Source organism: Musca vetustissima, unplaced genomic scaffold, assembly GCF_032173495.1.
Source record: "Musca vetustissima isolate MV318-11 ecotype Yass unplaced genomic scaffold, APGP_CSIRO_Mvet_v1 utg16389, whole genome shotgun sequence".
Lineage (NCBI taxonomy): Eukaryota > Metazoa > Arthropoda > Insecta > Diptera > Muscidae > Musca > Musca vetustissima.
Window position 1 is genome coordinate 416,583 of NW_026883829.1, and position 16,311 is coordinate 432,893.

The 16,311-nt window shown below is 32.8% G+C and overlaps 1 protein-coding gene across 1 annotated transcript; it reads right to left on the minus strand.

Moving 5' to 3' along the window:
* Positions 1–1,005: 1,005 nt before the first annotated feature.
* Positions 1,006–8,928, minus strand: LOC133330836 (golgin subfamily A member 7-like). The gene is made up of 3 exons (XM_061539242.1): positions 8,794–8,928; positions 1,250–1,402; positions 1,006–1,182 (listed from the first exon to the last, which is right to left on the minus strand). The coding sequence occupies exons 1-3, from the start codon at positions 8,926–8,928 to the stop codon at positions 1,042–1,044; spliced, it is 429 nt and encodes a 142-aa protein (XP_061395226.1). The 3' UTR covers positions 1,006–1,041.
* Between the last annotated feature and the right edge of the window lie 7,383 nt (positions 8,929–16,311).

A 16,311-nucleotide genomic window follows, 5' to 3' on the forward strand; every position in this document is an offset into this window, starting at 1 on the left:
TGCTATTATTATTTGATACTATTTCTTCTGTTTCATTTTATATTTTTAGTACACATTGCTTACTATCTGAAATGTTTCGTAAGGAATATTTTTATTGGTATATAATTTTCATTTTCAATTGTTTTTGTTCTTCTTGAGAAGTTACACCGTTTTTTTCTCTACAGTTATAGCTAAAATGTATGAAAATATTTAAAAATATAAAATAAATTAATAAAAAAAGAAAAAAACGAAAACAAAACGTTTTGGAAGTATTGCAGAGAGAAACGAGAAAAGAAAGGCAAGGAAATGGAATAACAAAAATGCAATGATGACAATGATAATGACGAAACACATGCAATATAACTCATTCAATCATAGAAAATAATGGATGCGAATTGATCAAACAAAGACATTGATATTTTTTCCACAATTCATTTAAAGATACCGACGATGGTGGTGGGTAGGGAATCGATCGACAATTAGTCGTAAAATCTATCAAACTTTTTTTTATTAGTATTTTTAGGTTTCAAAATATTTATCTTAGTTTATTTAGGTTTAACCATAAGCTTATAACTAATTATAAACTTATAATTTCATTTTTTTATTTTAGATTGTGTTTTGTATTATTTTCTTCATCTTTGTTTTTAAACTGGGGGGTCTAAATCTTGGCATATTATGTTTGTCTACATTTCGTACATATTGACTTTGTCAGTATGATGAATTTAAGTATCAAGAGTTTTTGAAAGTTTTGTTGTAATATGTTTTCATTTTTGGAATTAAAAAAAGTTCTTCTTCTCAGCTTCTTCTTTCGTCCACTTTTATAAAGCTAAGTTTTTGTCGTTTTCTTTTCTTTTGTTCTTCTTGTTCTTCATTTTGTCATCCATCCATTTATAATCCATAAATAATTCACCAGAAGTGTGTTTCAAACACGCAAATCCATGTGTTTTTGTTGTTATTTCTGTTGATGTTTCCTTAAAATGTACAAATATGATGATGCAAGTGAGTCTGTGTGAGTTGGTTTTGTTACATGAAAAACTCTTCGGTGGAGTGTGAAAGCGGAAGTCACGTTCGTCCAGGACGATCTAATATTGTAATTTCTATTACTCGCAGACCACGATAGGTAGGATCGATAATTTGTAAACCTTTGGGATGATAAATGCGTTCATTTTGGGAAGCAATATATTTGGAAATTTTACGTAGAGTCTGTAATGAAAATTAGAGATAAATTATTGCAATTTATTCTATGTATGATTGTATTTGGATTACTTACTTTTTCATAATGTGTCTCCGAACACATATATACCAAATAGGCAGTTATACAACCAATACAACCTTCACAATAAGTACTGCATGATCCTTTTTCAGCTTCAGCAAAAAATTCATTTAGTTTATTTATGGTAGACTCAAAGACATGTCTTTCGATCTGTGAAAGAAAAAACAATAGAATAAGAATTTAAATTCATTATCAAAATATCTTTTAATCATATTATTTTTTAAATATTGTTTAAAGAATTAGTTTAATTTAGGAGAAGGAGTTTGTTTAATGGGTAAAGGTGAACCTTTTGTGGTACAGGTCATTTGTATAGAGGTAGCTCATTCGATTTCGTTTTTAGTAGAAATTTTCGGAAAATATTGTCAGCATAGACACATCCACTGCACTTGTTGGACGATGGAAAAATAAAAGCGGGTGAGATTTTTGATACCATATGCATTTTAGTGGGCTTTCCATTTTATAGGTTTTTTTTTTAAAGAATTTCTTCGTCGGAGTACGGAAAAATCACGTTAAAACCAGTTCAATATGCAGTATTTAAGACCGCACGTTGCTGTTCCTACTCCTGACAGTGTTAGGCTGACGTCAGAGTGCAAGCGAGAAGCGATGCGATACTACATGCTATAATAGTTCATACTACTTCAATGCTATGAGTATGTCAGTGTGAGTGCTATAGAGAGCAAAGCGTGTTGTTGGTTTACATCGCCTATTTCTGTTGTAAAGTGGTGTTTATTGACTCAAGAAGGATTCAGGCGAAGTAATCTATATATATAAAAATGGAGCCATAAAAATGTATACTAACTCATCAATTGAGAACGGCTGGACCGATTTGATTCAATGTTTCTTTCAGTTGTCGGTAATTACAGTGGGAAGGTTTTTATGAAAAAAATTTAAGAAAAATCCGCGAAAATCTTGCAAAAATTATTTTAAAGAAATGGCTAGACTATTTGACTTACAGTTTCTGTTAGTAGTCTGTAATTGAAGTGGAAAGGTTTTAATGAAGGAACATTTTGAGCAAAATCCGCGAAAATGTTGCAAAATATATTTTGAAAGATTTTAGAATGTCCACACATTTTATATCGAACCTTTATGATTTCATCTCTTCGTAGTTCTTCTTGGACATATTTTGGGCGAAAATTGGCAGCGTATAATATCTTTAAGTAATTGTCACTTATGGAAAATTTTCTACAATCAATTGGATTGTCATTGCCTTGAAAAAACTATTGTATATATGTATGTATATAAAAATTAATTGCTGTTCATTAGTCTCGCTAAAACTCGAGAACGGCTGAACGGATTTATCTGATCTTAGTCTTGAAAACCGCGGAAAATTTGCAAAAAAATTACCATGAAGCATATTTGCATTTCCACGAATTTTGTATCAAGCTATTTGATTGCACCACGTCGTAGTTGCTTTTTGAGATATTTTGGGCTAGAATTGGTAGCGACCAATCTATAAACCTTAATTTGTTAATTATTGAAAATTTTCAATTTCAATTGGATTGGCATTGTATTTAAACTTTTTTGTTTGTGAGAATACAAAAATGAATACACGCGATCATTGTATGTACACGGTTTTCTATAAAATCCACGTAAATTTTGGGACAAATGCAAGGATGAAAATCAGAAGACAGTCGGAATAGTGTTCTGATTCTAAGATTCATGCCCTAGATTATTTTCTTTAAAATAATAATAATAGGGACATGTTGATCCTTATAATACCTAAAATGTTGCAATGTCATGAGAAATATCAAATCTTTCCTAATCGTTGGTTAATGCCTTTGAACTTATAAAAACAACACTTCGCACTTTGTAGATTCCCTAAATCGGTGGGGACAATGTTTCAGTATTATGTGGTAGTAAGTTGTCCATGCTCTGAAAAAAATAATGTTCAAAATTACAGACATACCGATAATTAAACGGGAAATATTTATGGCACCTTTTTAATACGTTAGGCCAACCCAATTTGCTCAATGTCTTTACAATACGAAATTTTGGTCCTAAATAGAAATGGTATATTACAGCTACTACAATGGGAATGGATATATGCCAAATTACAGCCGATTATATTTAAAACCGTGCCCAAATCCCCCATAGCATCGAACATTTGGAGTACTATTATATAGGCGATATTTGGAGGCTTGGGCGAATATAAAATTACAGCCAAATACCGAATTTTAGGTATATGGGGGATATTCGTTATATGGGGAATATTCGAATTCTTGGGCCAATATTGATCATCCCAATTAGGCAGTATTAGTAGTAGTATCCCTATTATTAAATTAGAAGTAATTCTGTTGAATATTGGGGGCTACCATAAAAAGTGAACGAAAATGTAACATTTTCAATACCAAATATCTTATGAGTAGTAGAAATGTGCAAATTTCAAAGTTCTATATTAAATATATTGGGAAAAATGTAATTAAATCCGGAAGTCAAACTTATATGTGCATTTAAATGTGTTTAATTTAAATTGATTTTCAACGAATTCAATTATTAATCAACGAAACTTTAGAAGACAAAAATAGCAAATAGCTCATAAACATAAAATGTTAGATATTCAGTACTGTAATGTTATTTTCTGTGTGTTCGGACAAATACCAATGTATTACAAAAATCTGTGGAGGGTATAAAAAACAACCTAAAATGACGAAAATTATACATCAACTATATGCTAGGCAAGACAACGTTTGCCGGGCCCGCTAGTTTTTAAATAAAAATTTATCAAATTAACAAATATTTCTGCATCGATTTCCAAATTATTTTATTATTATTTATTTAAATTTGGACATGAGTCCACAAAAATACATGAGAATCCAAAAAAATTGATCCATGCCATTAAAATTCGATAAGATGCAATAGAACGATGCCAAAAACCACTCAATAACGGTAAATAAAAATAATAAACAAAGAAACTCAAACAGAGCCAAAGCGAGCTCTTGCTATAAACCATTGCACAACTCGCTTTATCGCTTGCACTCGCTTGTAGCGTAGCATCCACTCTGACAGCTTTTGAGCTATGCCATAAGAAAACACACGCAGAGGTTTATAGCGTCGTCTAGCGGCATATCATAGCATCGCTTCTCGCGCGCACTCTGACGTCAGCCTTAATTGCAAAAGTCTTCGAGGAAAAATACACGAGATAGTGAAGTTCATGAATCGAAAGAATAAATTGATCGCAAAATTGAAAGAATACCCAAGCTCAATGAAAATTGTACAGCGTTGTAATGGTTGCAACGTTCAGAGGAAGTGGAGTTGGGGACCTAGCATCCCTTAAGCACCAATCGAATCTACACTAATTCAAGAATGTCCCTACAAAATTGCAAGTGAAATTATTAAGAACTCTTGAAGGTATAGTCGATTTATTGTGTCAGCATCAAGTGACGACAAAAGTGATTCCCAAACATTAAACTCATTTTTCTCGAAGCAGTGTTGTTCGAATTCAAGAGTCCACCATTTTGTTATTTTTTGAGCGAAGTCAATAATCCTAGTTCATACGGCCAGACATGTACTCTTTCTAACACCCTTGGATGTTCCAGTGAAGAGTTATCATGTCCGCCATAAAAAATAAGGTATTTTCCTTAATTACCAAAAACAACGTCAAAAATTATTTTTCTTCTCTTTTAAATCTCTACAAACCATAACATGCATTGGTATTCATTTACCAGCCCAATGAAAATCTTGAAAATTTAAAATCGAGAATGGGGGAGGTCCCCTTAAATGTGATACTGCCGAGGTAGAGGTGCTTAACATGTATATACCGCGTTATTTTCCCCAACATTAATTTCCTAGTGGAGGGGATTTCAATGTCCACCATGATTTGTGGCAGACCGCCCGATTTCATCATCTCTGAACGTCGCACTTCTTTAACCATAGAAAAGTCAACCGACATGGATTCAGAGAGTTCACCAACCGGCGCTTCAAAGAACTTTCCATTTCTTTTGATGCACTGGTAGCAGAAAGGAAATTCTGGACATGATTACAGCTGCAGCCACAAGATTTCCTACAAATTCCCAGCAGAATTAGTTGGCCTTGCAATTGAGCGTGATGAGCTCCGTCGAGCTCAAACATAGCAGATCACAGGATCAGGGAACTCACGTTAAATGTCAGCAGATTAGTGGCTGAGCATAAAGGGAATACATAATTGGAGCACCTGAGGAACATCGGTACGGGTGTATGTAAATTGTGGGCAACTGTTAAGTCGTTCTCAAACCCTGGTAAGGATGACAGGATCTTAGTTACATTTAACGACGAAACTGTGACTGATCCGAAGATATTCTATTTCATACGAGAGCCAGACAAGTGCTCCTTGGAATCACAATGAAATTTTTGGATTCGGATGTCCCCTTAAGTACATCATCTACATAAAATCGGACTATATTTGAACGATATTTTTATTATTATTTATTTTATTTATTTTTTTTTTTTTTTTTTGATTAAAATATAGGGAATTTATTTCTAAATCTGGATAGATTTTGAAATAAGAAATAAACTCAATTCCGTACGCTAGGCAATTCATGGTCAGACGTGGTCAAAATATTAGCTTGTGCAAAGTTTAGTTCAAATCGGATAGTAATTTTCAGCAAAATACTGACAATTTAGTGTGGGAGGTACCAGAAAGATTGGACCAATGGATACCATTTCGGAGTTGATCTTGAATTGGCAAAAATATTACGTTGTCCTAAGTTTGGGTCGAATCTCACATTCCATTTTGACCCTTTGTGGGGAATGGACCGATAAGTCCCATCTTCAAACCTTATAGAATTCCATTATTTTTTTCTGCCGATGGCTGTACAGAGACATATTTCTCGTAAAGTATCGATCAAACAATTTCAGATTTTTGCAATTTTGGTTTCGTAGATTCCGTTCAGGAAGGAGAGATGTCGTGTTCCACCAAGACAACGTTAGGCCACACACGTCTATAGTGACTCGCTAGAAACTTCGGGAGCTTGGTTTGAAAGTGTTAATGCATCCGCCATACAGTCCAGACTTGTACTAGGGAGGATTGTGAAAAATCGACTACTAGATTTGTTTTTCGCCAATAGAGAGCAGACTTCTATAAGAGAGACATTATAAAGATACGTTGAAATGGCTACAAATCATACGACAAAACGGTGCACATTTGGCCCAAATCGGACATTCCGAAGCATGTTAAATAAAGTCCCTATCCAAATATTAAGTTCTGTAGAATTTGGTTAAAATCGATAGTTCGTTCGCATGATATTATGTGCCCACCAGCGAGACAGACGGATATTTGTAAATCGACTCCAAATTGTCTGAAATGGATTTGTTCCAAAGAAACATTTCGTTTAAAAAACAATAAATTCGATGAGGCACATTTTTGTCGTCTACATACCCTAATTAGCTATAAGGCTGAGAGTGTTATAAACACAAACTGGATTTCTTTAATGAAGCCTAACAAGTATTTGGAAATGGTTTTTATTGAAAAACCAAACTTCGTTGGTTTCATATTTATTATTACTTCCTTCAAATTTCAAAATATCATTTTGAAATAGTTAATATGTACCAGTATTCCGAATTTTGGTAATAATCTTTAACAACAATGTAATCTTTCATTGGGAAAGATATGTATATAAGATGTATAATCGGGTGGAAAATAAGGGTATTTTCGGATCTTTAGATCCACATTTTTTATGAAATCTGACTATATTTTAGGGATAATAAATGCTATTTTTACTTTGATTATAAATATACAAACAAAACCGTTCAGATGGGCGGACACGCATCAATTATATCAACGAGATTCCAAGTTTAGGACAAAGTTTAGCAAATTACGGACGCCTCTCAGATCATTATTAAATTTGTACCATAGATGCTGATTTCAACAACATATTTTTTTTTTCGGGAGGAAATAAGTAACCCAAAGTACTAAAAATACCCCATATTTTTATTAAATATATTTAAGAATATCACTCCGAAATGTTTGATTTTTTACGGCAGACATAAATTTTTTACTATCAAAACCACATTTTTTAGAAGAACTTCATACTTCCAAAGATATGGGGTATCCAAATTTAAATTGATACCGGAGGGTTAAGACTTTATCCTAGGTACAGACGGAAAATTGTAATACGCGAGCAGATTTTTTCCGGAAATTAAATACTTCATCCTATGGACAGACGCAAATTGGGCTACGCGAGCAGGATTTTCTTTTAATTAAAATGTGTTACCAAGTAGTCGGCATTTAAGACTTTCTTCGGAACAAATGCACTTTACGGGCACCTCTCACATAATTTTGAAATTTTTACCATAGGTGGCCATTCTGATGCTGATTACAGCAACAACATTCATCGAGGGGAAATCAGTAATTCCCGAGATATGGGGTTCCAAAGTTCAAAAAATACCCCCACTTTTTACGTTCTTTCCAATGTAATGCACATTATTGTTTACACTACAAAAAGTTACTTATAAATAACCGATCAGTAATAAATAGTACAAATTGAGTTACGTGAACAGAATTTTTATTAAATTTTAATTTTTTTTAAATAGCCGGCCTTCGGCCGAGGCTTTCTCCTATGAACAGGTGGAAAGTTCTTTAAATTCAAATGTTTTCCAAAATAGAGGATTTAAGACTTTATCCTATGGACAGGTGGAGAATTGGGCTACGCGAGCAAAATTTGGAGTAGTAGATGTATAGTGGTTTTTGGAACCGATCATGTCCTTGTGGCTTGGTTCCCATTCATGAAAAAATAATGAAATTGAAAAACAAAAATTTCTTTAAATTTAATTGTTTTCCTAAATAGCTGGCCTTCGGCCGGGGATTTAAGGCTTTATCCTATGGACAGGTGGAAAATTGGGCTACGCGACCAAAATTTTCTTTAAATTTTATTTATTTTTTTTAATAGCCGGCCTTCGGGCGGTGATTTAAGACTTTTTTCTATGGACAGGTGGTTGTGGTCTGCTCCAAAAGGACTATCTGATTTAAAAAATATATGTTTCGGAGTGGTATTCTTAAATATATTTATTAAAAAGTGGGGGTATTTTTGGAACTATCGAACCCCATATCTGGATAAGTACTGATTTCACCCCGTTAAAAAAATTATGTTTCTGTAATCAGCATCAGAAGGGCTACTTATGGTAAAAATTTCAAAATTATCTGAGAGGTGTCCTTGCATTTAAGCCCTTTCTTCTGTGGACAAGTGGAACATTGGACTACGTGAGCATAATTAAAATTTATTTTTTTTCTAATAAAGATTGGAGGTAGTTTTTTGAAATTTGGAACCCCATATCTCAAGAAGTACTGATTTCCCCAGAAAAATATATGATGAGCTACCTATGATAAAATTTTCAAAATGATTTGAGAGGTATCCGTAAAATGCATTTAAACCCAAGTTTATCCTCAAATATAAATATTTAAGTCCTTATTGTTTTCTATTACATGCTTCAAATCCACAAGGACAAATTACCCTGTACCAAATAGACTTTTTACATGAATGCTATGAGAATAAAACTATTATTTAGGAAGATACCAGTTATTCCTTAAAAAACGGATACTTGCGTACCCGAACTTCCATTACACTTACCAATCCCTCCAACTCTGGTGGCAATCGGGTATGGAATTTCACTGCCGTACCTTCGCTATAATCGCGTTGAATGAAAACTTTGTTGAAACCATTATTTAGCGCTGAGGGTGTTCCCACAGTTCCAGCTTGCGACATTTTCCCTCTGATTCGTTCGACCCCTTGTGAATTTGTACAGCAACAGCAGCAGCGAGCGATTAGAGACTAGATGATGATAGCACTGAAATTTAGAAAATCCAAATTCTATGTGATTATCCCATACGCACGAACGCACACACAATCGCACAAACCAATGCAAATAGTAGCAAAGGTAGATAAACAAAAACTTAATTTATAGATTTTTTCTTTACATTCTATTTTGGTTTTCTTGTTCTTCGCTGAATTTTTTTAGGGTGTTTCCAATTTGTTGCTTTGCTTTCCAGAAAACACTCCGTCACAGTAGTCAGGACCTTAACGCTACGTTGCAATTAACACTTTGCTCAGCTGGAACGTTAATAAAGTTCAGTTTTTAACTAATTTCTATATATTTCTGGCTAAAATCTAATCCAGAAATTTTGATATTTTTTTCACTTGGATTCAGCAATAATTTTTTTTCTTTTCCTTTGATGTCTCTTTTCGATTACATGATTTACATTCGATTACATGCGTGTTATCGTTTATTTTGTATAATCGATAATCAAAGCAAACGTTGAGTAATTGAAGTGATTGGCAACGCAGTGGAACGGTTTTTAATATTGTTCCATAAAAATTCTGTAATGAGCTTTTTAACCCTTTCAGTGTTTTTGTCGAATATATTCGACATTTAAAAGTACTCTCTTTCCTTGCGATTTTTCGGTTATTCTATGTACCGTTACTATTGATGTTTTTGTTTTTGCTGAAAAACAGAGTAAACTGTCCGAGGGTTAAAAGGGCAATTGCCATTTTTTCTAAACTATGTCCCTTTATATGATTTTAAATACCATATTTTAGATCTTCCTTCCGTCGAAAAAATTTTTGACACTGAAACGGTTTAAAATTAAAAAAGTAAATAACTGCCCTATATTTGCATCCAGAACTTACTACTGAAAATGAAACAGTATTTAATATTAACTGTAATTTTAAATTTTATCTTTTAAACATTTACACAAAGAAGTTGATGACTGATGAAATGCTGAAAATAAAATCGTGTAATTTTGCACGAGGGTCAATATTTGTGCGTGGTGTGTTTTAAGCCCAATTTTTTGAAATTCGTACAGAGACACTCGAATTTCCTAAAATTTAAATCTAGGCATAGAAGACTAAATTTTGGAATGCGGGTCACAGATGCAGTGTAAGGCAATAAAGTGGGGTTGGGAGAGATAGCATCTTTGAAATCGATATGGGGATTGCTCATGTTAGGTTTTCCATATCTCATTTATGAAAACTTATTTTTATTGGTACGAATGGAGCTGGAATGGGGGTTGCGACGAGATGGTGGTTATAACAATACATACTATAAGTGAGAGGAAATTCCTAATTAGAACGAGATTTAGAACAATTTTGGCCTGTTCTCGTACTGCAAGAATTTACTATTTTTACTACGATAACAAATTTTCCTTTATGATATTACAGGAAAATATTACAATCTAGTATAATAATAAAAATAATAATAATAAAAATAATAATAATAATACCTTCGAAATAATAATGTATAAGTGTATGGAAAGTTTCAAATGAAAATTGTAATGGTCGTCGATGTTAACACTAGATTGCCGAAAGCGGTCATTTTGACGGTTTTTCAATTTCAAGTACAAAAACAATTGTGTATATTATGACACAGCCTTTTAAAATTTGGTGACTTTTTGTACCACATAGAACTACGTTTATTAATCATAGTAGTTGCTGCCTCCCCTCTTTCATTCCCCGTATCCACATGTGCTATACCTATATTGCCTAAAAGCGGTCATTTTGACCATTTGTGAAATATTAAATAATCAAACTACTTTTATTATTGTATAAAGTAAATTTCTTATATGACCAGATCAGTACAGCAACATCGAAACCCGTTTGCTACTCTAGAAACACAAACGAACATACAACATTCCCCACTAATAAATAGTTGTTTTTTTTATAAAAACAACAAACTGGGATTCAGCCTGACTATTTTGCAAAAACAAAATTAAAAAATTAGTTTAAAAATTTTTCTTTACACTATAAAAATTCTTTCAGAATGAGGTCATTTTGACCGATTTTATGCAATATATACAAAATTCCCGTCTTTCTAGTGTTAATATAGATGTGATGTAGATTTGTCGATTTTCTGTTCATTTTCGAACAAAGTTCTACATGATTGGCATAAAAAGCCACAATATGAAGAAAAAAATATTTATAAGTTGCTGTTGCCTATCTTGAATAATTGTAGCATGGGTCATCCAATCAAAACGCAACATACCAAATTATAGCAAATTTAGTCAAAAATCCCCCAAAAATCGAAATTCGGAGGTTATACCAAAACGTGGATCTATATATTTCACTTTCAATACAAAACCCCCTAGGAATAGTAGCAATTCGAGCTCTATGATTTCAATAGACAGACGGACGGTCATTCACAAATCGACATAGAATTTTGGTCTTATCAAGAAAAAATATTTTTTATAGGGCCTTCGGTGAATATTTCGAGGTATTGCAAGCGGAATGATAAATTTAATATACAATCCACCTTATGTTGGAAGGTATAAAAAATAATAATACTCAAGGTATATTTAATAAGGTGTATGCATCAGATACAACAACAAATATGTTACAACATTGTTGTTATAGAAATTAAATTGTCATGAACTTGGGTTATTGGCGGTTTTAGGTGAGTGAAAAATAAAGTTTGAGACCTGGTCGCGATTAATTTAGGTTTCCCATAATTAGCCCATAGCTTCTCGTGATGTTTATATTGTGGATTACAATCTATTTTTTCTATGGAGTAGCTTTAAATCTTGCCTTAAAGAAAATTGAAGGGCATAAATCCCCGGCCAAAGACTAAATCATGGAAATTGTGTTGACCGTATAAAATCTTTCCATAGGAGTATTTAACCTCCGACGAGAATTGTAACAAGCACCAGGGGCAAACCATGAGTAGCTGAGATTTCTGGACAGATTTCTACATATAACATAAACTATGTGGACCAATCGGCGAACGGGGTTATAACTGAGTTTCCTTTCCGTCCTCCTCTATGAATGTAGTTTTCTTAAATTTGTATTATTAAAGAAGCCTAAATTTGAAGACCATTGTTGAAATCGAAATGTAATATTGAAAATGTTTTTGGCAATTACTTTACAAACAATAAAGAAAAAAGTTTGCAACCATATGATTGTCACTTACATCTTATTAAATACACCTTGATAATACTCTGGTGCTTCTTCGAATAATTAAAGAGTTCTTTTTATAATTACGTTTTTTTCTTTTAATTCCATTTTTTAATTTTCATGAACAATGGTCAAACGAGAAAATAAGTGTGTGGAAGAATTAGAAAATTCATAAATTTGGTGCAAGGGTTATTTGCGTGTCTAAACAACAATGATTTTTTTTTAAAGAAATTGAGAAGAAAATTTGTCATGAAATTTTGCTCGTGTGACTACTGATAAAGCAAGCATTTCTAACTTTTCCATTGCAAAAAATTGCGGATGCGTCTTTTTTGAACACCTGTTTCTATATGAAGGAGTTGCCAGATCGAAACAAAATTTAACACGTATTCATAACACAGATGGAAGTTTCCAAAACACTTAACTTTTTTCTCTTTTTACTGCGCTTTTTGTGCTATGCTAAGAACTTTCCGAACTGCCCTCGCACATAGGTTTATGATCAAAATTAAATCCATCCACACATATTCTAAAACCTATGCAAAATTTCCTGCCAATTTGACAGACTCTTTGAAAGTTGGAATGTGAATTAAGTTTGAGGAGTAGGGTTGATATAAGGAGGTTGTATACAAAAAGTACTAAACTGTACTAAATTTGGTACAATTTTAATTTAGGGGTCTATATAGACGAGCTAAGGGGCTGGGGATCAATACAGATGAGTTGAAGGGTTGTATAGATTAAGTTATATAAATAAGCTATGTAATCAGCTTAGGCTTTATAGATTACTACATTTTTTATAAATTTTAACTGATAGGTACAGACACGTATCAGAAATGCATTTATATACTAAAAACATGAACATAAATGTTCGAAAATTATAAATTTCAGATCAAAGCTTATTAAAGCATAAAGAGGGATAAAAATAAAAAGTATATTAATATTAATCCATTTGAAGTTTAGTTAAGAAATGCGTTGTTTACTAAATTTTACTCGGCATGTTCAAGGGTGCCGGACCGATTTGAATCAAATTTTACCCATGTCATTCGAGATTTATTTCGGTACGCTGTCCAAAATTTCGTCTCAATCGAACAAATGTTGGATATTAGTTTAAAAATTCTCTGAAATCGGACGAAAATGTATATAGTGACTATATCTAACTATGAATCGGACAGACACCCCGTCAAAAATTTCATTATTATTGGAAATTTTTAAATTTAGATGAAATCGGTCGAACATACATATGGGAGCAATATCTACGACTTCTAAAACCATTTCAAGATTTCATAACATACGTTATTTTAGACTGAATTCCGTTCTGTATCCCAAATTTTGTCCACCATTTACATAACTAAATATGTACCGATTTCAACGAAATTTAGCACACATTATTTTAGGCTCAATTTCATACTCTATGTACAATTTCGTGTAAATCGAAAGAAGTACTGGGACTATTTATATAACATCGGTCTAAAGTATACCTTACAACTTTAATTCTGCCTCAATTCAGTATAGGACGCAATATCTTGTCTTAATCAAACACAATTTGGATTTTTGGTTTGCCAAAATCATCAAATAAGACATTAATAATTAGAGTAGACCAAAAATAAATAATATTAAATTAAGATGAATTGGGAATTTTTTTAGTCCTAGGACCAAAAATATGGTGTATGCAAAATGTTATATCAAACGGATAATAAATGCGATTTTTATGAGTCATAATGAACTTTTACATTTTCCGCAATGTTATGTTTCTTGCAAATAAGGAACAATTTTTAAAGGAAATTTCCCTTTACCAATTTCTAATACGAACAAAATGAAAGTGAAATACTACAAAAGCCCCTCACGCACTCTAAATTCCTAATATGGGGCAATTAATAATAATAATTGAATTGATAAGATGAAAGTAGAAAAAACATATATGAATGCCAATCACTACAAAATATACATTTTACTCAATCAAAATAAATCGACAAGTGCTATGAAGAAGTTTGGCTTCAGCCAAACGTCTACATTTATTATTGACAATTATTGCAATATTCGCATGCATCATTCATTCATTTGCAGCCACTTACCTTACAACCAGTCCAATTGTAGGAAAGATTTTGCCATCTGGAAAATATAATCAAGCGAAAGATGTGAGTGATCGCGTTGTGTGCAATAATCACTAACAGGTTGTTGTGGATGTGGCTGAATGTTTATTAAAACATACAACAGATATGTAGTCTATACTTATGTATAGAGATGACAAATGTACGTATGTAATTAAAAAATTAAGAGAATAGTAACCAGTAAGGAAAAGTTCAAAGTCGGAGAAGCCCGACTATATGACATACCTTCTACAGGTTCTTTTATATACAGAAGACGTTCTGTAGACCCTTTCTATACACATAAGACCTTCAAAGATATGTTACACCCAGATTAACTATATACGTCTTCTATCGACAGAGGTCTGGTCTTTTAGTGGTATTCTGCAGTCAGGTCTTCTGTAGATTCATAGAGAATCTACCCTAGAATAATATAACACTATATTGACACTTTCTTCATTCTCCATAGTCATCTCTGCAACCACACCACATTTGTGTTTATTTTGTTACAATTGAAAACCCGTCAATAAATAAAACATTTCCATTTAATTATTTATTATTATTTTCTTCAAATACCCTAGCGGCAAATATCCACAGCTCATCCTACCCGACGACTAAGTAATTTTGTGTGATACGATATGGTTTTGATAACAGGCACCATCTGTATTTACAATTAATGCCAGATAAGAGAATACAACAACTTTGCAATGCGAATGGTTTCACAACATAAATTGAACAAATTATTTATAACAACTTGAAGTTATGTTTTTATAAAACTTGAAGTTATTTAGTGAAAAAGTGTAAATTCTAAGAAGTTTTTTTTTCATTCATTTAATTGATTCAAGATTTCTATCAAATAACTTTATTTGAAATTCAAAAATAGTGAAGTTATTATATATTTTTTGCTGTTTTGGATTGAGTGGGAAAGTTATGCTATGCGTGAAAGTTCTAAGATCTGCAGTTGTTATTGTAGTTAAAAATGTAAACTGTTTGGCATAGGATTTTTTAAGATGCGTTGTGGGGCTTCTCTCATATAAATGTGAGAAAAATATAAAAATATAAATTTTGGTCCTAGACCCACCTTTAAGTATACCATGTTTTCTTCGACTAGGGAAGCTATGTTAGAATAATTTTTCTTTATTTGTCGAAAACGTCATATACCTGTATAAAATGTAGTAAACGTCATTTATTTCAATATTATCACCATATACAGTAATTTTGCATATATTATTTTTACTGTATATCTGGCTATTGTTTTTGATAAAAAATCGGTTAACTTTTTTAAGAAAAAAAATTTGAAATTTGAGAGGCCGCAATTATGGTCCGAACTTCGCGATTTTTCACATGGAGAAGGGGATTGGGCCATAGAATGAGCATGCCAGTTTTTATAAAGATCGGTCAATATTTAGCGGGTCAAATGGACCCTAATTTTTGTGTGAAAAATTACAAAATTTGTATTCTATGGCGTATATATTTACTACTGAAGGACATAGACCCGAGAAGTTGATAGTATATCCAAGAGGAGTGGTTGACCTTTAAATTGGTACCAATCATATTGTCGTAGGTACTCGGATGCGGGAGTTATACTTAAATATTTACGTATCCATATATTATTTAGTAACCAATTACCACACTTTAGGGTGGATATATAGTCTGATCACTTTGAAATGTTCCATGAGGTTCCAGTTATGGTCAAGGACAACGCCCATATTGTTAGGTGATGATCAGATAATAATTTTTCTGATGAAGTGGACCGAAAACTTAATTATTTGTACTTTTCGAGTCGAAGGCCGAACATCACAACACAACCCACGGTGAAGGGAATCTGGACAAGTAATTAGAGGGGCTGTACTGATTGTTAGTAACATTTTCTGACCTCTAGCCAGTCAAAAGTGTGCAAATATCGCGAAATATTGCCCAATCTCAGAATATATAACCACAGAAAGTTAGATTTTCATGAAAGTTGTGTAGGGTATCATATGATCGGCCCCGTCCGACTATACTGCTCCGCTCACTGGTTTTTAAGATGCGTTGTGGGGCTTCTCTCATATAAATGTGAGAAAAATATAAAAAAAATAAATTCTGGCTACGTCGCTGGCGCTAATATATGACAACTGTAACGAAAATT